This window comes from Musca domestica, unplaced genomic scaffold (assembly GCF_030504385.1).
Source record: "Musca domestica strain aabys unplaced genomic scaffold, Musca_domestica.polishedcontigs.V.1.1 11, whole genome shotgun sequence".
Lineage (NCBI taxonomy): Eukaryota > Metazoa > Arthropoda > Insecta > Diptera > Muscidae > Musca > Musca domestica.
The window spans coordinates 13,850,111-13,876,275 of record NW_026712133.1 but is presented as its reverse complement, the minus strand read 5'-3'; the positions used below and the strand labels follow the sequence as shown (position 1 = coordinate 13,876,275).

Below are 26,165 nucleotides of genomic sequence, written 5' to 3'. Positions count from 1 at the left end.
CCAAATGTCCTGAAACGGATTTGGTGCAAAGAGACGTAGAGTCCAAACCCGTTATTACGATGAGGCACGATATACCTCTTTAGCCATATGGCTGATGGTTTAAAAACATTTTATATCCAAGTGAACGCAAGCTCTATAGATGATGATCAAAGAAGCGAAGAAAACTAACATTTCTTCTGCATCTTACAACCACACTCATAAACATTTTTCTCTTTCTCCACCGTGTGCATTCATTCCCTGGACGATATTTGTCACAACAATATTTCTGTGGAAAGTCAAATGTACACACATTGAGTTGTTTGCCATCTCTGACAATCGAACAGCTGATTGCCGTGCCAAACATCTGTTGTGTTATTCCGAACACTTCCCATTGAACGGCGAAGTTTCATAAGATTCACGTTTGTTTTTTGTTCATCGGTGAAAAAATCAGGAATTATTAATTAAAAATGAGAATAACACAAATCCTTAGGTCAAAACTAAAGAATTTTTCTAATTTCCCAAAGGAGTACATTGAAAGAAGTAAAAAACAGGTAAGTATATAACTGAAAGAATGATAGAAATTGTTGAACAGATATCAGTGGATAGATTTCACTGTTAGAGATAAATGCACCGGTTGAAAACTTTAACGTTAAAAAGAACAAGATTAATATTTTACATATCCCCTTTAGAGATGTTAAATCCTAGCAATGATGGCATTTTTATTTGATTTGGTGTTTTTCCACTTTCTGTCTAACAGGTTTACTATGAAACACCCAAGGGAACACCCCAATACCTTAACCGGACGGTAGAGCGTAAACGCTTCCGTTATACCATGAATCGTCCGTGGACCGGACATTTCCGTCAACAAAATATGCCTGGAACAATTAGAAAAAAGGTCCAAATCACACCCATAGGTAAGCTTTTATTGTGTAGTTATTTATTTTCCAACAATTTTCATTAATGTTACCATTTTTATAGAGGACTGGAGCTATTTCCGTGGTGATCGCGTTGAAATCTTGGTTGGCAAAGATAAGGGTAAACATGGTTTGGTAACACAAGTAATACCCGAACGTAATTGGGTTGTTGTTGATGGTATTAATTGGCATTATCGTACTGTGGGAGCAGAAGAAGGTTTCCCCGGTGTTCTGATTAGGTCGGAAGCTCCATTGGATGTAAGTTAGATTGATATTTTGCAATAAATATGCATAAGCATTCTAAACAAATGGCTACTTTGGTTTATAGGTTACCAAGGACATACGTTTGGTTGATCCATCCGACTTGCAAGGCTGTGAATTTGAATGGCGTTACACAGAGGATGGCGAAAAAGTCCGTGTTTCTGTGCGTACTGGTCGCATAATACCAATTCCTGAATCAAATAATCATACACATGATTACAAGGCCAAAGCTGCCTACATAGAAAGAGAAGGAAAAGATACACCAGGTAAATGTGGTTAACGAATAATTAGTCGAAATATCCAACATTTGTGTTTTTGGTTTTAAAATTGCTCAAAAAACATGTTTTAAACAAATATTAACCTTTCTACAAAGGTACATCTTGAAATCAGTTTTAGGTGTGAGGGAAAAATCAGGATACTTTAAGCTAGAAAGGTTTTAGATGTTAAAGCAGATGTATTGAGAGGAGAGCGTTGGACTGCCATTTTAGCTGAGTCCAAATATAGCAAGCTCAAACTCTATATTGGTACACATCGTCGCACGCTGGTAAATGCTTTTTGGAATTAACCTAGCATGTAACCCTTCATAACGAATAAGAACGATGTGTAAAGCTAGTACCTACAGGATGAGATAAAAAAACTGCAACAGAGTCGAATGCCATAATTTTTATTTTTTTTTTATTGAATGAAAGTAAAAAATGTCGGAAATAGCATCAACTTTTAGAATAAGTTTAGATTTATTTGAATTGGTCATCTTTGGCAGGAATTATGGCCTTGAAACGGTCAATGAAACCGTCACACGCTGCCCGAATGTTGCTCTACGGTATTTTGGCCCATTCCCGGCGAAGCGCTTGTTTGAGGTGATCGACACTTTGGTATTTTTTAGTGCCAACCTTGTTTTCCAAAATGATCCAGACACAATAGTCCAAAGGTTTGGTATCCGGCGATTTTGGAGGCCATTGTGCGCTGGAAATGAAGCGAGAGACCTCATTTTGTAACCATTCTGTGCGTGCTGAGTGCGATGGTGCTGAATCCTATTGGAATGTCCAAGATCTGCGGCCAAAATTTTTGCGTGTCCAAGGTTTTAATACACCCTCCAGAACATTTTCGCGATAATATTCGGCATTTATTCTGATGTCACGGTCGATTAATACGAGCGGAGAGCGACCATCGGCTATAATGGCGGCATCACCATCACCATGGCCGTAGCTTGAGTTCTGGTGGCCAACCGAAGGAGAACATTTTCAGCTGACTTTTCTGGAAAGTTAACACGATCATTTTGTTTGTTTACAAACTGCTGGACAACGAATGTTTTCTCATCGGAGAAAACGAAATTCTGCAGTTCACCACTTTCGGCCAAGCGAAGCAACTCTTTAGCTCTTTTGATTCTATTTTCTTTCTGTTATGGTGTAAGTTCTTGCACTTTTTGGAATTTTAATGGCTTTACCCCGAGCTCATTTTTCAATATTTGCCGAATGGAATATTGCGATACGTTCAGCTTTCGAACCATTTTTCGGCCACTGCGACGCGGGTTTCGATCAAGTCGCTTCTTTACTTTTCGAACCATTTCAAACGAGCGATGGTACGAGACACAAAAGATTTATTCACATTTAAACGATAGCTACTTGTGGTTTTCCAGCCAAATATAAAGAAATCACACTACCACACATGAATTCCATTACGATTAACTGGAAAATTCTCACCAAAATGTTTGTGTACGCATAATGAACTGGAGCCACTGGAATAATTTTAATAGCTGTCGAAAGAGTGGCATAGAAATGACAACAGTATGAAGTTGGTTGCAGTTTTTTCATCTCACCCTGTATATTCTTAGAGGTGCGCAATGGAGAAACCTGCCAGCATTTAATACCAAATGTGTCCAGTGGGAAACACTACTTGTTATTAAACAGACACTCCCCACTGACATGATAGAGATCTGAAGATCTAGGCTAGAACTAGATCTGTTCAATAGACTTAAGGGAATTTTTACCAATTACTTCTCGTTTAAAGGTGTTAGGTATAAATACAGCAGGCATTTGAAAAAGAAGAAAGCTCTATATCGGTGTAGTGAAATTTTGGACGCATCCAGCATGTATTCCTTCATAGCGAAAAGGATACATTGGCGACAATATATTCAGAGCTAGACTTATTTTCTTGAAACACTCAAGGGAGAAATCTTTCAACGTATAATAAACCAATAAAATTAAATGGACCGGGTTCAGATAATTGGAATCAGTTACCTTACCTTGCTTTCCATCTAAAGTATAAAAGTTGTCCACATCTCCAAAATATGTTTCAGAATAAATATGATTTTTGTTTAATGTAGCAAAATGCAATTCTAGTCTTCGATGTGACTTTTTTACTAACTATTATCTGTTTTTGTATCTTTACAGCCACCGTAATTCAAGAGGTCACCTTCAAACCTAAATTGTCAACATTCGAAATGGATATTATGGAAGAAATGGGAATAGAAGAAGACCGCATACCCAAAAAGAGTTATTGGTATTAGACATGTCATAACCCAACAAACAATAGTAATAAATTCAAAACTTGTTGTTATATGTAAAAAATGTTAATTTAATTAACAAATTATTATGATTAAAAAAATAAACAATACAAAATATACAATAAAGCATTAAAACAAGTAACTAAACCAAAACATAATTATTTTCTGGCCATTGTAAATATTTCCTCACGATGATCTCTTAGATTTTTAGCCAATGTTTTGACTTTCTCCTCAGCTCGTTCAAAATCTAGCCTCAGTGTTTTATTGAATGTCTCATAAAGCCATGCCGAGGCTTTCGAAATGTTCGATTCGTAGGAGACAAATACTTTTGTTGTGTGTTCGTAACGCGCTAAATTGGCAATATCGGTAATCATGTAGGTATTGCAATGTTTTACGGCCAAAATTTGACGATTACTGGTATATTTGATTTCCACGTGTGGCAATGAGAGCTGTGCACATTCCAAAGAAACCAGCGATGCTTGCAGGTCTTTGCGACATGCCAATGCTGTTTCTATTTTATCCTTTGGATTTCTAAAAAAGGTGAGAATATTTCAGATAAATTAAATAATATCTTTTACACTATTTTGTATCATTTCAGCTAACAGCTTACACTATTGTTTTAAGTTTACGCCATTGTTTAAGACTTTGGGTTGCAGAATTGGCACATGCTCTAAGCAAGAGACCACATATCCGCCACTGTTCCAATGTACTGCCCAATTTATCTCTGATATCACGTGCCACCTCTAGTTGGGCATCCAAACTTTCCTCCAAACGACTCATATAAGTACCGCCACTAATAAAAGCTGAAAAAATCAATTGGAAATATTATGGGATAACATGTTATGGCATAGCAGTTTGTTACTACCTATTATTCCATCATGATTAACATATAGCTCATTCAATTCAGCATAGCTTTCCATAAGAGTTTTCAGTCTAACTTTTGTATGTTCCAAAATTTCCGCATAACAACGTACTGCCATCAAATGCATGGCGGATTCACTTAGCTGTGCAAAAAAATCTTCATGTGTGGAAGCCTTGTTTACATCAACGATTACACCTAAGTTTAAAGCTAACTGTAATTTGAAAAAAAGAAATATATTATTTCAAATTATTGGATATACAGGGTGAGATAAAAAACTGCAACAAAGTCAAAAAAAAAAATTGTAAATTTTTTTAATTTAATTTAATTTAATTAAAATGTCGGAAATAGTTTCAAATTTTAGAAAAAGTTTAGATTTGTTCGAATTGGTCACCTTTGGCACGAATTATGGCATTCCAACGGCCAATAAAACCGTCACACGCTGCCGAATGTTGCTCTGCGATATTTTGGCCCATTCTCGGCGAAGCGTTTGTTTGAGGTGATCGGCACTTTGGTATTTTTTTTTGTGCCAACCTTGCTTTCCAAAATAAAGCAAAAGCATTTGGTGAGAACAAAATGCTTTTGTACGTTTGTAAACAATATAATGAGCTGTCACTGGAATAATTTTAACATCTGTCGGACAAGTGGCTAGGAAATGACAGCAGTCTGAAATTGGTGCAGTTTTTTCACCTCACCTTGTTTGCATAAAGAAATGTTTAATAATGCGCAGCTATCATATCTTAAGTCATGAATTGAAGACTTTAATTCGAATAATGCTTCAATAAAGTTGTTATGCTTTTTTGGAGAAATTGTCAAGGCTTCACATTTTAGATGTATACACATAGATCTTAATGGGTATTATAACCTATGACAACAAGCTAAAAAGTATCAGTCGGTTTTGCCGACAGATGTAAACCCTGTACGACTATTATACCCTACAACACTATGTGTTGGGGGTATTATAAGTTTGATTGGGCCAGCATTTATGTAACACCTCGAAATATTGGTTTCCCATATAGGAAAGTATATATGGATCTTCCTAGCTCGCTGAGCTGAGTCGATCTAGCTATGTATGTCCGTCCGTCCGTCTGTCCGTCTGTCCATGTTAATTTGTAATCACTCTACAGGTCGCAATTATGGCCCGATCTTCACGAAATTTAACATGTAGGTGGGGTTAATGTCAGAATAGAACCCTATTTCTTTTGGAGATGATCGCCAAATGTTTAGGGGTTGAAATGGACCAAATACTTAAAAAATGTCGGATTTTGCAATAGCTATACAGGTCGCAATTATAGACCAATCGACGCGGAATTTCGCATGTAGCTAGAGTTTAGGGCGGGGAAGAAGCCTACCAATTTGGGTGGTCATCGGATAAAATTTAGCGGGTAAAATAGACCATATCTTTTTTGTTGAAAAAAATTCAAAATTTTTCATTAAACCACGAATATTTTATGTCCCGGGGAAATCACAAAGCCATGACAAGGTTACTTCTGATCTTTACATTGATGTTAAGATCCAAAAAATCGAATATATAGCAAAATATATGCGATATATATGTCTAACAAAGAAGATATTCTTGAAAGATCTCATATATGTCGAGAACGACTGAACTGATTTCGACAGTTCTCATTAATTCAGAATGGCCTCTTGGCAGGAAAGAAAAAACGTCAAAAAATCGCATAAAAATATCTCTCTAAAGATGAAAATATTGATTTTGTAACATTTTCTCATATTTTTTCAAATTTGGCATATTTTTGGCATATTTTCATTTTTTTTTTTGAATTATACATTTGGTGATATTTCTACAGCTAACAAAACTAAGTAGTTAGGATATCAGGATATCAGATCGCATTTATGGCCCGATCCTTACGAAATTTTGCATGGGGATAAGATGAGGGTCAGAATAGAAGCCTACTCTTTTTGGAGATGATCGCCATATATTTAGGTGTTGAAATGGACCAAAAAACGGAAAATTGTCAGCAGGTCGTAATTATCACCCGATCCTCACGCACATTTGAATGGGGGTTACCGGACATTGCAAAAGCCAAGCAGTTTTGGATGGTCATTCAAAAATATTCAATGTGTGAAGGAGTTTGCCAATTTTTGTAGACAAAATACGAAAAAAAAATAATTTTTGGAGAATTCACAAATACAGGAAAGATGCACTTCTGACTATTTCGTTAACGCAGATTTCGTTGAAGAATATAGTCAAATGTCTATATCTCATATAGATGCGTTTCCGTCAAAAACCAATAATAAATGATAATATTTTGCCACTTCTGAGAGATTATAGGTCTTTGGGAAATATTGGTTCCAGATCTAGGAAGACCATTTACCTGCAACATCTACCAATAAATTGGAAATGAGCAAATTAGTTTAAATTGCTGTTATTCGAAAATTAGAGAACGAAACCTGATGGTTTTCTTTTATTATTTGTCACAATATCTTGTGGAATTCTTTCGAGTATCTCGCCTATATAAACTGTATGGTTTATTATAGTGTTGTAGGGTATTCAACGGTCGGCCCCGCTCGACTGTAGCCTTTGCTTACTTGTTTAAATATATTTTTACTTGTGTTATGATTATTCAAATTTTGTGACCTTGTATGGAGTAGGTGCTGAAGGAGTGGGCCAATATTGTCGATTTCGTATCGGTGTTAAATAAATATGATATTATTATTGCGACGTGCCAGGTTTGGACTATATTAATATGAGATATGTGACAATGTTTGGAAAATGTTAAAATAAAAATATTGGTCTGGACAATGTTACAAGAAAATCAAATATTTATATCCAATTTCATTCGAAATCATAAATTCCATATTCATCCCAGGTTTCTGGTTGAGAGAAATATTTAGTTGTAAAGAATCGCTGACTTTTTTCACAAGTTATTACAGATAAAAGTATTGAAAATTGTGACCCTTTGTGGGTAAGATACCAAAAGGGGTTTGTAGATGTATATCATATTCAAAACAGATCCTGTGTTAGCAAAAATGTTTGAATGTGTGAAATATGAAGAGAGTTGGATTTTTACATCGCTTTCTTTGGGCGTTTTGTTTTTCAAATCTTGAACCATATGTGGTGGAGGTTGCATATAAAATGGTCCAATCTCTACCATCTTTATAACAGATCTCGTTTTGAAAGAAATATTGAGAGTCTGAAGGAAATCGGATGTTATATTCAGAAATTTGACCCTCTGTGGGGGAGGTACCAGAATGAGTGGACCGATGTATCCCATCTTCACAGCAGATCTTGTGTTAGTAGAAATAATGGAATGTGTGAAATATGAAGAGAACCGGAGGCTTATTTCTGATTTTATAATCGTTTTGGTCCTTCAAAAGTTTTACCCTTTGTGCGTGGGGTACCAGAAGGAATGGTCGGATCTCTACCATCTTTATAAAAGATCTTTTGTTGATGGAAACATTGATATGTACCAACTCTTAATAATATCGGATGCTTATTTCGCTTTTGGATATTCCAAATTTTGAATCTTTTGTGGGGGAGATACCAGACGGAGTGAACCGATATATCCCATCTGCAAAGTTGGAGCAAAATCGGATTATCATTTCTCTTTCTGTGCAGTAAAATATTTTTTTTTGAAAATTTCGAGCCCATTTGGGGGGGTACCAGAAGGAGTGAACAGATATAGCCCATCTCCGAACTCGATCTAAGTTTGATAATAATACTACGATGTACCAAGTTTGGCCCAATTCGGATACACCCTTCGATAGTTATCGTGCGCACCAGCCATCCAGACAGACGGACGGACGGACGTCGCTAGATCGACTACAAATGTCCTGAAACTGATTTAGTCCAAAGAGACCTAGTGTCTAAAACCGTTATTTCGATGAGGCATGTTTTGGCCGTATCACATGATATATGCCATATGTCTGAGAGTATAAATAAATACTTAAGGAGACGGTACATAAGCAGCTTGGCATCATAGCTAGGCATATTAATGTCAAATGTCAAAAGAGAAACGACGGCAGAATTCGAGTGCGGCTCTGTATCCCTTATGTCATGCGAAGACTTCAAGCTGTTTATGTACTCTGACCTTTATGTAGGTCCACGTCTTCGGTTACCCCCTATATAACGGTATCTCCCGATATTTGGCATTTTAATTCCAGTGAATAACGTCGCTAAGTTATTCACCCGATTTTTTTCGTATTTCGTATTTGAAGTTCGTAATGGATACTTTAACCTATAACAGAAAATTGTAGTCTTCATATACCCCACATATAGCGGTACCTCGATTCGTCACAGAAGACCTGAACATCAACATACCCACCACCTACATCGTCCATCCTAAACTCTGATTATATACCACCAGTCGTCTGGCTCTACGATTATTCGTCAAATTTACCGATTATCTTTCAATCGTCACCATACCAGACGTCGACATCAATCCGAACACAAACATCGTAAATCCTGGTCTCCAGGCTAAACATCATATTTCCCGTTTGTTCGTGCGCCCTCTGAATAAAACTCTAGAATCCCCGATCGTGTACGAGTCATGGAAAATGTTGAATTTTCCGATTATCAACTGAATAACTCTATTTGGAATTCCCGAGCATCTCCGAAGTTAATTCGCCATGCTACGTTCTCTATTCATCGTATCGCATTTGAACACGAGTAGATTTTAATTTAGTATTCAAATTAATATAACATCTTATTTACATCTCAGTAATGGGAGAAATCTACTCTTTTTGTTTCATAGGGTTTAGTGGGTCCTTATGGAGATCCTGGCCACAGCTGTGCTTACCTCAGACGACAAGAAAAACAAGTTACAATACCTCATTCCAAAAGTGAAGTGATTTCCACTTACGGACAAACAAGCAGACAGAGACATAGAATCTTATGCTGATCAAAAATACAGGGTGAGATGAAAAAACTGCAACCAACTTCAAATTGCTGTCATTTCTATATGTCTGTCCGATATCGCAATATTCCATTCGGCAAATATTGAAAAATGAGCTCGGGATAAAGCCATTGAAATTCCAAAAACTGCAAAGTACACCGCAACAGAAAAAAAAAATAGACTTAAAAGAGCTAAAGAGTTGCTTCGCTTGGCCGAATGTGGTGAACTGCCGAATTTGGTTTTCTCCGATGAGAAAACATTTGTTGCCCAGCAGTTTGTAAACAAACAACATGATCGTGTTCACTTGCCAAAGAGGTCAGCTGAAAATGTGCACCTTCGGTTGGCCACCGGAACTCAAGCGCCCGCCATGGTTATGGTGTGGGCCGCTATAACAGCCGATGTCGCTCTCCGCTCGTACTAATCAACCGTGGCATCAGAATAAATGCCGAATATTATCGCGAAAATATTCTGCAGGGTGTATTAAAGCCTTGGGCACGCAAACATTTTAGTCACAGATCTTGGACATTCCAACAAAACTCAGTACCATCGCACTCAGCACGCGCCACCCAAGAATGGTTACAAAATGAGGTTCCTCCCTTCATTTCCAGCGCACAATGACCAATGGATTATTGTGTCTGGAGTATTTTGGCACTAAAAAATACCAAAGTGTGGATCACCTCAAGCAAGCGCTTCGCCGGGAATGGGCTAAAATACCGCAGATCAACATTCGGGCAGCGTGTGACGGTTTCATTGGCCGTTTGAAGGCCATAATTCGTGCCAAAGGTGACCAATTCGAGCAAATCTAAACGTATTCTAAACTTTGTTGCTATTTCCGACGTTTTTTGCTTGCATTCAATAAAATTAAAAAAAAAATTAAAAAGCATTAACTACGGCCGGGCCGAACTTTGAATACCCTTCACCATTTGGAATTAACTTGAAAATTTTCAAAAAATAAAATCCGTTAAAAATTCTGTTAAAATCTTAAAAATACCGAATATAGTCGCTATATTGGGGTCTATATGACGTGGATCTACATAGGCTTTGTTTGCCATAAGCCATTACCATATTCAAATTCGAAACTTGAAATAAACGGCGAATAATGTAGCTAAAATCATCAAACTATCGTATATAGGGAGGTACCGTTATATCGGAGCTATACGAAGACGTGGACCTGCATAGACAATTTTCTGTCACAGACTGTAGTTCCCATTACGAACTCTAAATACGTAATAAACTACTCCGGTGAATAATGACGCTAAAATCATCAAAATACCGAATATTGGGAGGTACCGTTATATGGGGGCTATACGAAGACGTGGACCTGCACAGAAAATTTTCTGTCATAGACTGTAGTATCCATTACGAACTTCAAATACCAAATTTGAAACAGCTCCTAAAAATTATCAAAATACCGAATATCGGATTTACGCAATTAACCTGCCTACTGGCAAAATAAACATATGTGCAAAATTTTAGCCTTCTATGTCAATTCGTTCGAAAGATAGCGGGATTACAACACACAGACGGACAGACAGACAAGCGGACATCGCTAGATCGACTTAGAATTTTACGCTGATCAAGAATATATATACTTGGTTGGGTCTGACATGAGTTACAAAGGGAATTACAAAGTTAATGTACCCTCCATAGTATGGTGGAGGGTATAAAAATGTAGAAATTATGGCGTTTGACTTTGTTGCAGTTTTTTTATGTCACTCTGTATATATACTTTGTGGAATCGAAGATGGCAATTTCGAGGATTTACAAACGGGATGACAATATTAATATATCCCCCATTTTATGGTTGAGGGTATAAAAAATGTATGAAAATAAATTTTTCTTTACAATATCTGAATATAAACACCTGACCTCCGCATTGAATATAATGCAACCACCAAATAAATGATTTCATAATGCATTTAATTTGAATTTATTGTTTTTTACAAAAAAAAATTCAAATTTGTCACAGGGCTAACGCCTTCATAGATAGCCCTTGCATGTCTAAATAATTAAATGCGATATTTACGGGATAACAAAATAGGTGCAACGAATAAAATATAATGAGTCAAACATGTTTGTATTGATAAATGGTGGCGGTATTGGGAAAAATATAAAAAAACAGAATGGAAAAACTTAATTGTAGTTGTGGTGCCATTAAAAGGCCGAAGCAGTGACACGCTTGTTATACCACGATATTGGCAATTAGATGGACTTCTTTCATGTGTTGTGTGTGTGTGTGCCTCTCGTGCACACACATGGTCATCCAGATCGCATGATTAATAATGGTCAGGTAGCATTTAATATAACGCATACGCACGATGACTACGTTTTTTTTCTGCGGCCAACAATGTCATCAAGTAGAGGGATGGGCGTTTAAAACAAAATGTGAGTGTTTTTTTTTTCCAAAAGATAAAATGTAAATTTTTGGCAAATTTCATTATTTTGTATTAAATAAAATGTGTTTGAACCAAATGTACTAGGGTGCAGTATTTGAAGTTTCCTAAAATGGAGTTATAGAGAATACAGAAAACTCTATTGAATATTAAATACTCTTCTAACATTCTTTAATAACTACAAGGAAAATAATAATATCGAGAACAATTCAGGAGTCCCTAAATTTTAACACCTCAATTAAATTTGATTTATATTTTTGCACTATCTTTAAAAAATAGCATTCTAAACTGTCTCGTAGTTCTCATATTAGAATGGGGTTTTTAAATGATTTAACCAATTTTCCTGTCTTCGAAAAATGTATCCATATTTAAATATATCCGAAAGTTCCGGTATTAAGTGACCACAATTCTCGGGCAAATTTTGAACCAAAAGCCAAATAGTTGTTGATCAGTCTAGACGAACCCTGTTAGATTAAGTGGGACAAAACAAGTTAGACCAGACCAAACCTTTTTTCATCTCCAACATGGGAAACCCATGATTTAAAATTCAATCCTACTGTAGAGAGTATATATGATTTGATATGACCAAAATCATCGAAATAACGATGTCTTTGAACGAGATCCGTGTGAAATAAGTACCCTGTTTTCTGTAAAAAAATCACATCTCATCTTAATTTCTAGTGTGAACTTATAATATATCAGACTACTACTTCTGATACTTCCCCCAAAAGAGTTCAACATTTTCAAGACAACCACATATCTTATAAGTGGCGGCAGCGATAGTTTCACCTAAACATTTTAGATTGGTCTCAGCAGTTCTTAATAGTACTCAAAATGCACAATTTTTATCATTTAATAGGGCCAAAATGTGTCTCATGGAAATAACGGCTTTAGACCCTAGGTCTCTTTGGACCAAATCCGTTTCAGAACATTTACAGTCGATCTGTCTGGCTGGTGCGCACGATAACTCTTGAAGGGAGTACTCGATTTAATCCAAACTTGGTACATCGGAATATTATTATTGAACTTAGATCGAGTTCGCAGATGACCAGTATCGGTCAATTCCTTCTAGTACCTCCACCACAAAAGGTCGAAATTTTCAAAAACAACAAGTAAGTTTGGCCAGGCCGAACTTTGAATACCCTCCACCATTTGGAACGAATTTGGAAATTTTCAAAATATTAAATCCTTAAAAAATTCTGTTACAATTTTAAAAATACCGAATATAGCCATTATACTGGGGTGTATACGACGTGGACCTACATAGGTATTGTTTGTTTGTCATAAGCCATTACCATATTCAAATTCGAAACTTGAAATAAACGACCAATAATGTAGCTAAAATCTTCAAAATATCGTATATAGGGATGTACCGTTATATCGACGCTGTGCGAAGACCTGGACTAGCATAGACAATTTTCTGTCACAGGCTGTAGCATCCATTACGAACTTCAAATACGACATCTCAAACAATTTCGGTGGGTATTGTACCTAAAATCGTCAAAATACCGAATACCGGGAGGTACTGATATATGGGGCCTTTACGAAGTCCTGGACCTGCATAGACAATTTTCTGTCACAGACTATAGTTCCCATTACGAACTCTAAATACGTAATTTAAAACAATTCTGGTGAATAATGACGCTAAAATCATCAAAATACCGAATATTGGGAGGTACCGTTATTGGGGTCTATACGAAGACGTGGACACAGACAATTTTCTGTCATTGACTGTAGTTTCCATTACGAACTTCAAATACCACATTTGAAACAATTCCGGTTAATAATGTCGCTAAAATCATCAAAATATCGAATATAGGGAGGTAGATCCACGAAGACGTGGATCTGCACAGACAATTTTCTTGTGTGTTAGGCTGTAGTATTCCTTTGGAACTTCAAATACGAAATTTTAAACAATTCCATTGAATAATGTCGCTAAAATACCGAATATCGGGAGGTACCATTATATGGTAGATAGCGTGATTACAACAGACAGACATCGCTAAATCGACTTAGAATTTGACGCTGATCAAGAATATATATACTTTGTTGGGTCTGACATGAGTATTTCGAGGAGTTACAAACGGAATGACAAAGTTAATATACCCTCCATAGTATGGTGGATGGTATAGAAAAATATTTTACTGCACAGAAAGAGAAAGAATAATCCGATTTTGCTCCAAAGTTGCAAATCTTAATATTTGCATCAGTGTTAGGTCAGGTGCGAATATGGACAATATAGGTCCACTCAATCAAGTACCTTCCCCACAAAGGGTCAACATTTTGAATAATTAAAACTCTTATAAAATGTGATGTCAGAGTCCGATTGTCTTCACATTTCACACATCCCATTATTTTTACTAACACAAGATCTGATGAAAAGAAGGAATATATCGGTCCACTGATCCTGGTATCTCCCTCACAATGGGTCAACATTTTGAACATCCATGAAGCTCATATAATGCGACGTTAACATCCGATATTATTTAAACTTGGTACATCTCAATGTTTCCATCAACAAAAGATCTGTAGAGGTAGGTGGTTCCTTCTGATACTTCGCCCACAAAGGTTGAAAGTTTTGAATAATAATTTAAAAATGATTATAAAATCCAAAATAAGCATCCGCTTCTCTCCATATTTCACACATTCCATTATTTCTGCTAACACAAGATCTGCTATGAAGATGGGATATATCGGTCTACTCATTCTGATACTTCCCCCACAAAGTCAAAATTTTGAATATCCATGAAGCTCATACGACAACACAAGATCTGTTATACAGATAGTAGAGAACGGACTATTTCTTCTGGTGCCTCCCCAAATATGGTTCAAGATTTTGAAAAACAAAACTCTCAAAGAAAGCAAAATAAGCACCCAACTTTCATCAAATTTAACACATACAAACATTTTTGTCAGGTTATAGATAACTGGTAACCCCTTCTGGTACCTCACCCACAAGGGATTACAAGTTATCCATATTTTTCAAAAATTTGCACCTAAAAAATTTAAATTGTAGTTTTAGTACCTTTTAGTGCAAATTTCATCCCCGTCCCCCCGCTTATTGCCCACCTATATGATCACATTACCATAACATATTTCAAATAATCTAAAGGTTCTCCAACAGCTAAGAGTCCGAAAAGTCAAATTTCATACACTTCTGTTAGAAAAACTCGCAAAAATCACCTATTAACCTAAAAATGTTGATACTGTTACGTTCTTGGATTTTACTTAATCCCGTGTAGACGTTGTTTTATTTCCCAGTACAGCTCGTACCAAATAAAACGCGGGTTCTTTCGGATTACGATTATTACAATGATTTTATTCACACAACTTTACTTTGCACTTTACTTTACTCGACGGTTTCAATTCGCGATCTGATTCACAACTGACTAACTGCCTTTCCATTTCCCCTATTTATATGAGCCTCGCCTGTCGCTACAGAAGTTTCTAGACGATCTGGTAACGCCTAGATTACGAACAATCTACCAATGCAACGAACACATACAAACTTACATTGAGTGAACAATAACAACAACACATACAAACTTACATTGAGTGAACAATAACAACAACACATACACAGGCGAGGGGGTAACAAAGAAAGAGGAATTAAGCGATCATCAATGATGACGTTTAACAAGAATTGTACGTCAGCAACAAAATAGAAAATGAAAGAGGAAATGGAAGGATGTAGAAAAATCTATACAGTAGTTGTTGTTGTGAAGTTATTCAAATAAACTGCGTAGTAGAAATTTACGTTACAATTCAAATTCTTAAATTAACGGAATTCATCTAAATTAACTTAAATCTAAAGTTATATTCGTAACAATACTATTATTACTTTCTGCTGATCTGTATCAATATCATGTTTTCAACCCAACGAAACGATGAATTCCAGATACCAACAGAGACCTCAGTATCAAATTTGTGGATTCCAGCTCTATTCCTCAGATACCATCAGTAATCTAAATATCAAATTTTAGAATGTTATCTATCCTTTGACCCAATACCATGTACCATAGTATCACTCTGTACTTTTCATACAATAATAGTTCACATTTCCGAAACTACCTCCATATGTGCAGGCTACACATGAACAGCGATCCTAATACCAAATTTCAGATTTCAAGCACTATCTGTTCAAATATTGTGTTATTTGGCATTTTTCATGCACTTGAAGTACACATTCCCAGGAGCCTCTCTTTATCACAAACCTACCATCAACAGGGACTCCAGTAGACAATTGAGCAATTTCAGCTTCATTCGTTCACCTCAAAGCAAATTGTTCCAAATTTAGGTTAGTTCGCACACTTAGTACACATTTCCAAAATCACCTTTATATTTCAAACCTACTTTCCAACCTTGATGTTCATACCGAATTTCCCGTTTTTATCCGTTCACATCATATCAATTTTTCAAAAAACAAAAAAAAAAAAAAAAAAAAACATTGTTACATCTATTCTTCATTCTATCAGTGACTTTCAATCCAAATTTCAGAATTTTAGTACTTTTTCTAGCCTTATCACACGCCTACTCATCAAGACTGACCCTTGTGCAAAAATTCTAGATTCTAGTTTTAGCCATTCCGTCTGGGCGTTGATTCTCAGTCAGTCAGTTATTATACCACTCTTTTATGTATGTCCAGGTTCCACATGAACAGCGATCCTAAGCCAAACTGTTCCAATTTTAGTACGATGTAGTACAGTTCGCACACTTAGTACACATTTCTACAACCTCCTTCATATGTCATACTTACTTTCCAACCTTGATTCTCATATCAAATTTCAAGTTTTTAGCTCTATCCGTTCACGTAATACCAAATGGTACAAATTTAGAAGTTTAGTGCCATTTTAAAACTTTTCGTAATCTTAAAGTTCGAATTTCCAAAAACCCATTGTCTCCACTCCATCAGTGACTCTCATTCATTCATTCATTCATTCATTCAAAATTCTTCCTTATTCCATTTGTTTGTCAAAGTATTGCATTTTTAGTGTATTTTAGTGCTTTCTGTCCCTTTTTGAAACGAATTTCGAAAAACCCAGATGTATCACACGCCTACGCACTAAGACAGGTCCTCGTGCAAAATTTTAAGATTCTAGCTTAAACCGTTTGGTTTGTGCGTTGATTCTCGGTCAATCAGTTATCTCACTACTCGTATGTATAGATTAGTTTTAGATTCTAGTAGTATTGCTAGAGATTTTATGATTATAGGGAATGGTGCATCCAGGTTGTGGTCGAGAATCGTGTGGATATCTGGTACGACGATATACGCTTCTGATGTTGAGGAACCAGAAAGAGTAAAACACAAAGTATTACATTTTTATACTCTCCACCATAGTATAGAGGGTATATTAAGTCTGTCACTCCGTTTGTAACACCTCGAAATATACAATTTAGACCCCACAAAGTATATATATTCTTGATGAGCATAAAATTCTATGTCGATTTAGCGTTGTCCGTCCATCTGTGGAAATCACTCTAGCTTCCGAACGAATTGAAGTAGATTGATAAAATTTTACTTAAATGTATATTATGTTTGCAGGACTTTTGGTATTGAAAATGAGCCATGTAAATCTACGTTTTGGTATAGCCCCCATATAACAATACCTCCCGATATTCGGTATTTTAATGATTTGAGCGACAATATTCATCAGAATTCTTTAAAATTTGGTATTTGATGTTCGTAATGGACGCTACAGCTTATGACAGGAGATTGTCTGTGCAGGTCTACGTTTTCGTATAGCCCCCATATAAGGGTACATCCCGATATTCGGTATTTTGATGATTTTAGCGACATTATTCAGCGGAATTGTTTCGAATTTGGTATTTGAAGTTCGTAATAGATATTACAGCCTAAGACAGAAATTTTCTGTGCAGCTCCACGACTTCGTATAGCCCCCATATAACGGTACCTCCAGATATTCGGTTTATTATTCACCCCATATAACGGTACCTCCCGATATTCGATGTTTTGATAATTTTAGCGACATTATTCACCGGAATTGTTTCAATTTTGGCATTTAAAGTTCGCAATGAATACTCCAGCCTAAGACAGAAAATTGTCTGTGCAGGTCCACGTTTTATAACCTCCATGGTACCTCCATACATTTTAAACAGGTTTTATTTAGTTTCGCATTTGAATATTGTAATAACTTGTGACAAAAGTTGCCAATGCAGGTTCAGGTCGTCGTATAGACCCTAATATACGACTACATTCGGTATTTTTATGATTTTAACAGAATTTTTAAAGGATTTTATTTTTTTTTTTTGAGAATTGCCAAATTCGTTTCAAATGGTGGAGCGTATTCAAAGTTCGACCCGGCCGAACCTACAGCTTTTTTACTTGTTTTAATACTCTTTCTTTTCCGAAATTTTCCATCTTCGAATTTAATCTGACGCTGTAAAACTACAGAATGTAAAAATATGGCTAAGTCAAGTTTTAATTTTAAGGTTATCATAAATGTATATAATTTCTTGGGTCTAAAAGGATTTTTTGCGATAGCTTATAAAATATTGGGACCATTGGGTAGATGTCTCTAGCACTCACATTGATATCATCGCTCCGTCATAAAAAAACATTGTGAATGCTGTACTCCAGGAGAATTTGCCATTAGTCGCAGAAAATGCGAGTGTTTTTTTGCGCCAATAAAATGCCCAAATGACGCAACTGCCTAAATTCCTACTATGCCCTAGTATTTAAGAAGATTTACCAACTCTAAAAGTTAACATATTAGCCCTGTTCAATCTCAAGGCTTTCCTAAATTGTTATTTAATAACGAGCTAATTATAAAATATAGTTATAACTTATTTACCATAGCCTAATTAGTTCTATTTGTAGTAACTTGTTTGCAATCGAATCTCGATAATGGGCATAATCTTTCCAGGAAATTCTATAAATATCTTTAAGTCTAGAGTATTCAGTGTCCTGCTATCAAATTCAATCATTGCCCGTAAACATTTTCCTTCATATGTCTGTTGTCTTTGGAAATAAGCTTTGGACAAAAACTCAAGTAGGAAAATAAAAACATATTTACCAACAAAATATTTGTTTACACAATCCGCCCCTGCACCGTCTGCATAAATACGTACAGCATGACCAGACCGGCACAGACGACCCGGCTAGGCAAACGTCATAAATATGTAATGCTCAAATTTCATTTCAATATATCTAAATATTAATTTAATGAACTTTGGTTAGTTGTGTTCGATTCGGTTGTGTGTCGGAATTTGGACAGGTACTTGAACACAAGCAGTAGGAGTACTGACTGCATGGTTTGCCACGAATATTGCGATAATCAGTGGTAATATCCTTGGGGAAATATCGGACTAAATTACAATCAAATTTAGTATTTTTTATTACTCAATTTCAGCGGAAAACTAATTATTGAGACGAGCGATATTAGCCTATTTTGGAAAGGGGGGGGGGGGGGGGGAGGGGTATAATTGAAATGATATCTCGAAGATTGGAAAATTACCTCTAGTATTGCCATTGCTTCTTTAGAGTAATGTTGTTGACCCACATTTAATTAGGTATGTAGTTCAGGCATAAAGGAATGTTTATTATACATAGATGTTCGTGACCTCCTGCATACCCGATTTAGATTTCTAAAAAAAGTATAATATTCCCTGAAGGCAAGAGACCATTGAAAATCTAATTAAGAAACAGTAAGGAAAGGTTAAAAGTCGGGCGGGCCGACCATATGATAGCCTATACCACTATGCGTATCTAGAAGAGCTTCCGTAACCAAAAAGTTTATATTGGGAATTTACGTGAAGTGCAGGGAGAGATAAAAAACTGCAACCAAATTCAGACTGCTGTCATTTCTAACCCACTCGTCCGATTCCAGTGACAGCTCATTACATTGTTTACAAGCGTACAAAAGCATTTAGGGGAGAATTTTCCAAAAAAAAAAGTTATTCGTGATGGAATTCAAGCGTGATAGTGTGATTTCTTTATATTTGGCTGGAAAGCCACAAGTGACTATCGTTAGAGCTCTCTAGCATTTAAATGTGAAAAATCTTTTGTATCTCGTACCATCGCTCGTTACCGTGATACTGGTAGCGTTATCCGATGTCAAGGAAGTGGACGGAAGAAAACAGAAACATCGGCAGAAATGGTTCGAAAAGTAAAGAAGCGACTTGATCGAAACAAGCGTCGCAGTGGCCGAAAAAAGGCTCGTGAGCTAAAAATATCGCAATATTCCATTCGGCAAATATTGAAAAATGAGCTTACACCGCAACAGAAAGAAAATATACTCAAAAGAGTTAAAGAGTTGCATCGCTTGGCCGAAAGTGGTGAACTGCCGAATTTGGTTTTCTCCGATGAGAAAAAATTCGTTGTCCAGCAGTTTGTAAACAAACAAAGTGATCGTGTTTACTTGCCAAAGAGGTCAGCTGAAAATGTGCACCTTCAGTTGGCCACCAGAACTCAAGCGCCCGCCATAACATCCGATGGTCGCTCCCCGCTCGTATTAATCAGCCGTGGCATCAGAACAAATGCCGAATATTATCGCGATAATATTCTGGAGGGTGTATTGAAGCCTTGGGCACGCAAACATTTTTGCCGCAGACCTTGGACATTCCAACAGGACTCGGCTCAGCACCATCGCACTCAGCATGCGCCACCCAAGAATGGTTACAAAATGAGGTTCCTCTCTTCATTTCCATCGCACAATGGCCATCAAAATCTCCGGATACCAATCCGATGGACTATTGTGTCTGGAGTATTTTGGAAAGCAAGGTCCAAAATTCTATGGAGGTTATATTAACTTTGTCATTCCGTTTGTAACTCCTCGAAATATTCATAATAGGCCCTACAAAGTATATGATTCTGGATCAGAGTAAAATTCTAGTTTACCAGTAGGCAGGTTAAGTTCGTAATGTCGATCCACATTTTCGAAAAGCCCTCACATAACGGTATCTCTCGATATTCGGTATTTTGATGATTTCAGCAACATTATTCACCGAAATGGTTTCAAATTTCGTACTGGAAGATCTTAATGGTTACTACAACCTATGGCAAAAAATTGTGTATGCAAGTTCAGATCTTCGTATAGCCTTCATACAACGGTACCTCCCGATATTCGGTATTTTTATGATTTTAGCGACATTATTTACCGCAAGTATTTCGAATTTGAAGTTCGTAATGGGTACTACAGCCTATGACAACAATTTTTATATGCAGGTCCATGTCTTCGTATAGTCCCCGTTATATGGGGACTATAGTCGGTATTTTGACGATTTTAGCAACATTATTCACCGGAATCATTTCAAATTTCGTATTGAAAAATCTTAATGGGTACTACAACTTATGACAAAAAAATTCGTATGTAGGTCCACATCCTCGTATAGCCTCCATATGACAGTACCTCCCGATACTCCGTATTTTCATGATTTTTGCGACATTATTCACCGTAATTGTAACAAATTTCGTATTTGAAGTTCGTAATGGGCAATACATCCTATGACAAAAAATTTCGTAATTTCGTCTTCGTATATTCGTATACGTATCCCCATATAATGGTTTTCATTTAAGTGGTAGTTTTCGGATTTTTTTTTTAATTTGTCAATTTCCTTCGAAGTGGTCTTTACTTGTTTGGTCTCACCCTGTATATATTTTTTTAAAATAGTCCGTCGCGAAGTGATGGCACGCACTCTATAGCATTGCATAAAATATAAAAATGTCTCCGTCAAGTTCGATTAAAATCGATTCAGAATTGGATACGCCTACCATATATTAGTTCCCTCTGAAACTATAAACTATTACTGCTCTAAAGCCAAAAGTTTATAAGTGGTACTTCAAGTAAATTCTTTTGTTACGGGAGCCCTACTAAATCCGCATAGGGCTATAGGGTATCATATAGTCGGCCCCGCCCGACTTTTGGCTCTCCTTACTGTTTTTTTATTTCAAACTGGTCAAAATGTTGGGGAGATCATACCTGGAAATAGCTTTTATCCTAAAATTCCACAATGGCTGTTCACGGATAAGTGAACATGTTTTTATAATAAAAGAGAAAAGCGGGGCTACCTAATGTAGATGAGAAGGATTTGTTAAACTGGGATCTTCTTAATACAGTCCACATGAAATAAGATAAGAAAATGTGGTGAGCAGACCTTCGAGTTAGAAATAAATAATACAGAATTCTCTATTGCTGCATGTGTTATGGTGGAGTTAGAGTATGGGATGTAATCTTTACTCAGACTGATAAGCAAGTGCAGCATGTTTGCTTGCCACATGTGAGATAGCTATGCGTGTGTATGACCTCCCCCTAAGGTTTATGGTGGCATGGTGCATATGCATGTGTACGGTTGGTATCTATCTCTCTCTCTCATTTACACTTAATTATAATTTAGGTTAAGTCATATTATCACAACTAGTTCTTAAGAAATGTTTTTAATAAATAAATTCAGAGTCTTACAAACGCTCAAACGGAAAAGACGTTTGGTCTTTTAATTTGATCCCGGTTTACAAAGCCATATCATGCACTATATAGCAATGTTATTTGGTATTAGAGGTGCAAAAACCTCCTCGTCAAATTTGTTGAAAATCTATTCAGAGTTGGATATAGTTCCCAAATTGTGACTACTCTAAAGCAATGATACGCATTCAAATAAGGTTCATAGTTGGTATGATCTACTTCAATTAAATTCCCAATATAAAATTATTTTGTTACGGGAGCTCTACTAAATCCGCATAGGGCTGGAGGGTATCACATAGTCGGGCCCGCCCGATTTTTTACTCTCCTTACTGGTTTTTTATTGTAAACTGGCCAACATTTTGGGGAGATCATACCTGGAAAACTTGGAAACAGCTTTTATCCTAAAATTCCAAATGGCATACTTAGTAGCAAATGAGAATTACTTCCTATTTTGTAAGAAATTGGGAGTTTAGTTTCAGCCTAGTATAAAATGTAGATATAGAGGAAGACTTTCTCCCCTTTTCTCTGTCCAGGGATTTGGCATTGGTTGTGTCTTTATAGAAATACCACTTAGTAGATGTCTCCAATCGGACAGAATAGCGTAAATTATGATCGTTAGAACTTGTCCACGCGTTAAAGCATTACGAAGTAAATACTCATAAGTTTCCCACGTGTTAACTCCACCCACACTAACTATACGTTTTAGAACCTACATAATAGGTCAAAATTAACGGTCAGATTAATTTGTTTCTTCACAAATTGTTGTTTACAAACACACTAAATATAGTAACTTCGAGTAGATATATACACATGGGTGTATGTGTGTGGTATGTATGGTACCAATTTTCATTCCTGAGTATAAACAAATATTTTACAAATTGCTTTACGATGTTTTTGTTTACATCAACTTTTCTTTTCGCTTTTGGCATTGACCAACTTCGGACAAAGGAAAACAAAAGAAAAACATGGAAATTATAAGGAAAAATATTTACCCCATGGTACTTACATTAACTAAGTCCTGTGAAGGCGTTTTCGCTACTATGTTATTAGAGGAGATTAGGCGAGGTGCACCAATGCCATTGCCGACAAAACCACCACCACCGGCCCCCACGGGCGATTTATAATTGCCGGAATGCGTTGGGAGAATACCATTTTGCTGGTAACCACTTCGGACACCTCCATTGCCGACTATGGCCACAGCATTGTTGTTGTTGTATGGCGTTGGTTGCTCAGCCGTATAGCCATCAATGGACATTTCACGATTGTCCACAACTACGTGGGAGGGCAAACTGTTTGTCTGGCCGATTAACGATGTAACGGGTGCCGAGGCTGTGACTTGTTTTGATAGACCGCCACTTAGGAGAGGATTTTCAACAAGTCTTGTGTCCAGGCCCAACAACTCATTGCGTCGACTTTGCAAATGTTCTATCCATGCTTCACAGGTGGCCAAACGTGGACCCGGACAGGTACCCTCCAGCTTACTGATTTTCTCGTCGAGACGAACAAATTCTCGTACAACATCCGAATGATTCTGGAGAAACCGACACGAAGCATTCCAAAGGTAAGCATAACATAAAGAAGGTGATTAATTAAGTTGCGATGACCAAATACATATGTATGTGTGTTTGTGTTTGTTAGCTGGTTTGTGCTACATCGATTCATTCATTTATGCAATTAATGAGCTTTTAATTACCGCTTGTGACAATGGCCACTGGGCGGGTGTCAGAGCTAAGCCACCAACGGCACCAGCTCCAACACCACCACCCCCACCTGGCAAAGGTTCATCTAAAACACTATTCGTATCCATGGATGAATTACAGCCCATAATTCAGAATCATGATTAGTAGAAAACGGTTGGAACTTTTAAGAAATTATAATTCGTTTGAAAAATCGCATTGAATTCTTTTGCGTTATGAAATTAATTTTTGCAATTTATTCACACCGAAAAAAATTCCACTCCACTTTTGATTGACTACTACTGTCAAACGTAGAACGAATTGTGTTTCCGTTGCGACCGTTTTTGTCTTTGCGTCTGGCGGATTTCACGTTTACTCTGAGAATGAACTCCGAGAGTTTCACTGACCACAATATATAATCAATTTCATAGAAAACAAAACCAACACACTGCTATACTCACTCGCATTAACAACTTTTATTCATATTTTATTCAGTTGATACGAGGGTAGTGTATTAAATTTAGTTAAAATTTATAATTTGGTCCACCATGGGATGGTGAGCGTTTAATATACCAAAATATCCCGCTGACATGCATATACAAGAATTTTGTTGAATGCCAGTGATACGAGGATTACTATGGTAAACATTTTTAATCCTAAAGTATTTTACCAAACGGGTGTTTTTGGCCTTTTTTCAAAAAATGACCAAAAACTCCCTTTATACGGGATCGTAACAAGACAAAATATTCTGCAAAACAAGTTAAAAAGTATGTGTCGCATTTGCCGACAGATGTATACCCCCAGCCTTGTGTTATGATCATTGAAATATTGCACCCTTTATGTGGGAGGTTCCGAAGGAGTGGGTCAATATTGTCCATTACGTATCTGACCTAAGTCTGATATAAATCATTTCACAATATATGAGATGTGTGATAATTTTTTTTTTTGTTGAAATATGCTTGATGTACCATATATACCATCTACACTGATAAAATATTGGTATGTGCAAAATTTAAAGAAAACTGAACATTTATTCGCAATTTTCTGGGAATTAATGTTAATCAAAATGTTGAACTATTTTGCATTTAAGAGTTATATAATTATTAAAAATTTGACCTGCTGTGGAAGTGGTATTATATTTCATCTTCATACCAGATCTTGTGTTGGTAGATATATTGAAATGTGCGAAACTTGATGATAATCGGACTCTTATTTCACATTATGATGTATAATAAGATGTATAATTATTCAAAATGTAGACTTGATGGAGTGGGCATCTGACCTAGCACTGTTACAAATATTGGGATTTGCAAAGTTTGTACAAAGTTTGGTGATTTTTTCTAGTCCTACCTTGATCTTTTGTGGGGTAGTTACTGGAAGGTTTGGACTGATATTGCCCACCTCCGAACTCGATCTAAAATATGAGAGCTATGTCTAAAATGTATCTCCAATTTTTAATAGGGTTCGTCCTTGGGCCAAACAAATGATTTGTACAAAATTTCATCTCGATCGGGCAAAAAATACGACCTGTACATTGTTTACAAAAAACAAAGGCACAATGGACCCACGAAATCTTATGAAAAATAAGTTCGTAGAAAATTTTTTACGTTCAAATGTAGTTTTTAACCATGTATGGAAAAAATATCTATTGTTGGCTCGTTAAAATTTTCCACCAAAGAATCTCGTATTGTTATCTGAACGAATTTCAAGGAATCTTAATGCAAAAATTTCCAAAAAAAAAAAAAAAAACAAGGTAAAAAGTATCAGTCGGTTTTCCTCAGCCAATGTTCGATTATTTAAAAATATTTTGACTTCTAAAGGGTGTTTTTTAAGCCAGACAGAACTTGAAATTGGAAAAAATAACACAAAAAATTAAATTTTAATCAATTTTTTTTTATTCGAAAGATCAATTCGTGACATTAACATTTGAAAATGATTTCGGGCACCGCGGCTGTTCTTGACGAAGTGCATTCTGGACGTCCAATTTTTGGCCACTTTTTCGAGCACTGCTGGCCGTATGTCACGAATATCACAAACAATGCTGGCCTCCAAGGCGTCAATTGTTGCTGGTTTATCAGCATAAACCAGTGACTTCACGTAGCCCCACAGGAAATAATCGAGAGGTGTCAAATCGAATTACCTTCGAGGCCAATTGTCAGGTCCACTTTTCGAAATCAACTTATCGTCAAATTTTGATTTCAATAAGTCGATGGTTGTGTTTGCCGTATGGCACGTAGAGCCAACCTGTTTAAACCACATCTCCTCCGGATCAATGTCATCCATATTTTTAAACAAAAAATCATTGA

General features: G+C 36.5%; 2 protein-coding genes across 2 annotated transcripts; one reads left to right on the top strand and one right to left on the bottom strand.

The window, feature by feature from the left end:
* The first annotated feature begins 352 nt into the window (after positions 1-352).
* On the top strand, positions 353-3,795 carry LOC101893735 (large ribosomal subunit protein uL24m). Its single transcript, XM_005176417.4, has 5 exons — positions 353-530; positions 737-893; positions 958-1,151; positions 1,222-1,420; positions 3,545-3,795. Exons 1-5 carry the CDS (start codon positions 447-449, stop codon positions 3,658-3,660), a joined length of 750 nt encoding a protein of 249 aa, XP_005176474.1. The 5' UTR covers positions 353-446; the 3' UTR covers positions 3,661-3,795.
* Positions 3,756-24,226, bottom strand: LOC101894525 (uncharacterized). The gene is made up of 5 exons (XM_020039864.2): positions 23,877-24,226; positions 23,190-23,714; positions 4,523-4,730; positions 4,268-4,460; positions 3,756-4,188 (listed from the first exon to the last, which is right to left on the bottom strand). The coding sequence occupies exons 1-5, from the start codon at positions 24,006-24,008 to the stop codon at positions 3,816-3,818; spliced, it is 1,431 nt and encodes a 476-aa protein (XP_019895423.1). The 5' UTR covers positions 24,009-24,226; the 3' UTR covers positions 3,756-3,815.
* Positions 24,227-26,165: the final 1,939 nt, after the last annotated feature.

What these genes read in the sequence shown, in the direction of transcription:
- LOC101893735 (XM_005176417.4), top strand. Translation starts at nt 447, where the DNA reads ATGAGAATAACACAAATCCTTAGGTCAAAACTAAAGAATTTTTCTAAT. An exon ending in TTGAAAGAAGTAAAAAACAG is followed by an intron (nt 531 to 736) that starts GTAAGTATATAA and finishes TCTGTCTAACAG; the next exon opens with GTTTACTATGAAACACCCAA. An exon ending in GGTCGGAAGCTCCATTGGAT is followed by an intron (nt 1,152 to 1,221) that starts GTAAGTTAGATT and finishes TTTGGTTTATAG; the next exon opens with GTTACCAAGGACATACGTTT.
- LOC101894525 (XM_020039864.2), bottom strand. Translation starts at nt 24,008, where the DNA reads ATGGGCTGTAATTCATCCATGGATACGAATAGTGTTTTAGATGAACCT. An exon ending in TAATCATGATGGAATAATAG is followed by an intron (nt 4,461 to 4,522) that starts GTAGTAACAAAC and finishes TGATTTTTTCAG; the next exon opens with CTTTTATTAGTGGCGGTACT. An exon ending in CGTAAACTTAAAACAATAGT is followed by an intron (nt 4,189 to 4,267) that starts GTAAGCTGTTAG and finishes CACCTTTTTTAG; the next exon opens with AAATCCAAAGGATAAAATAG.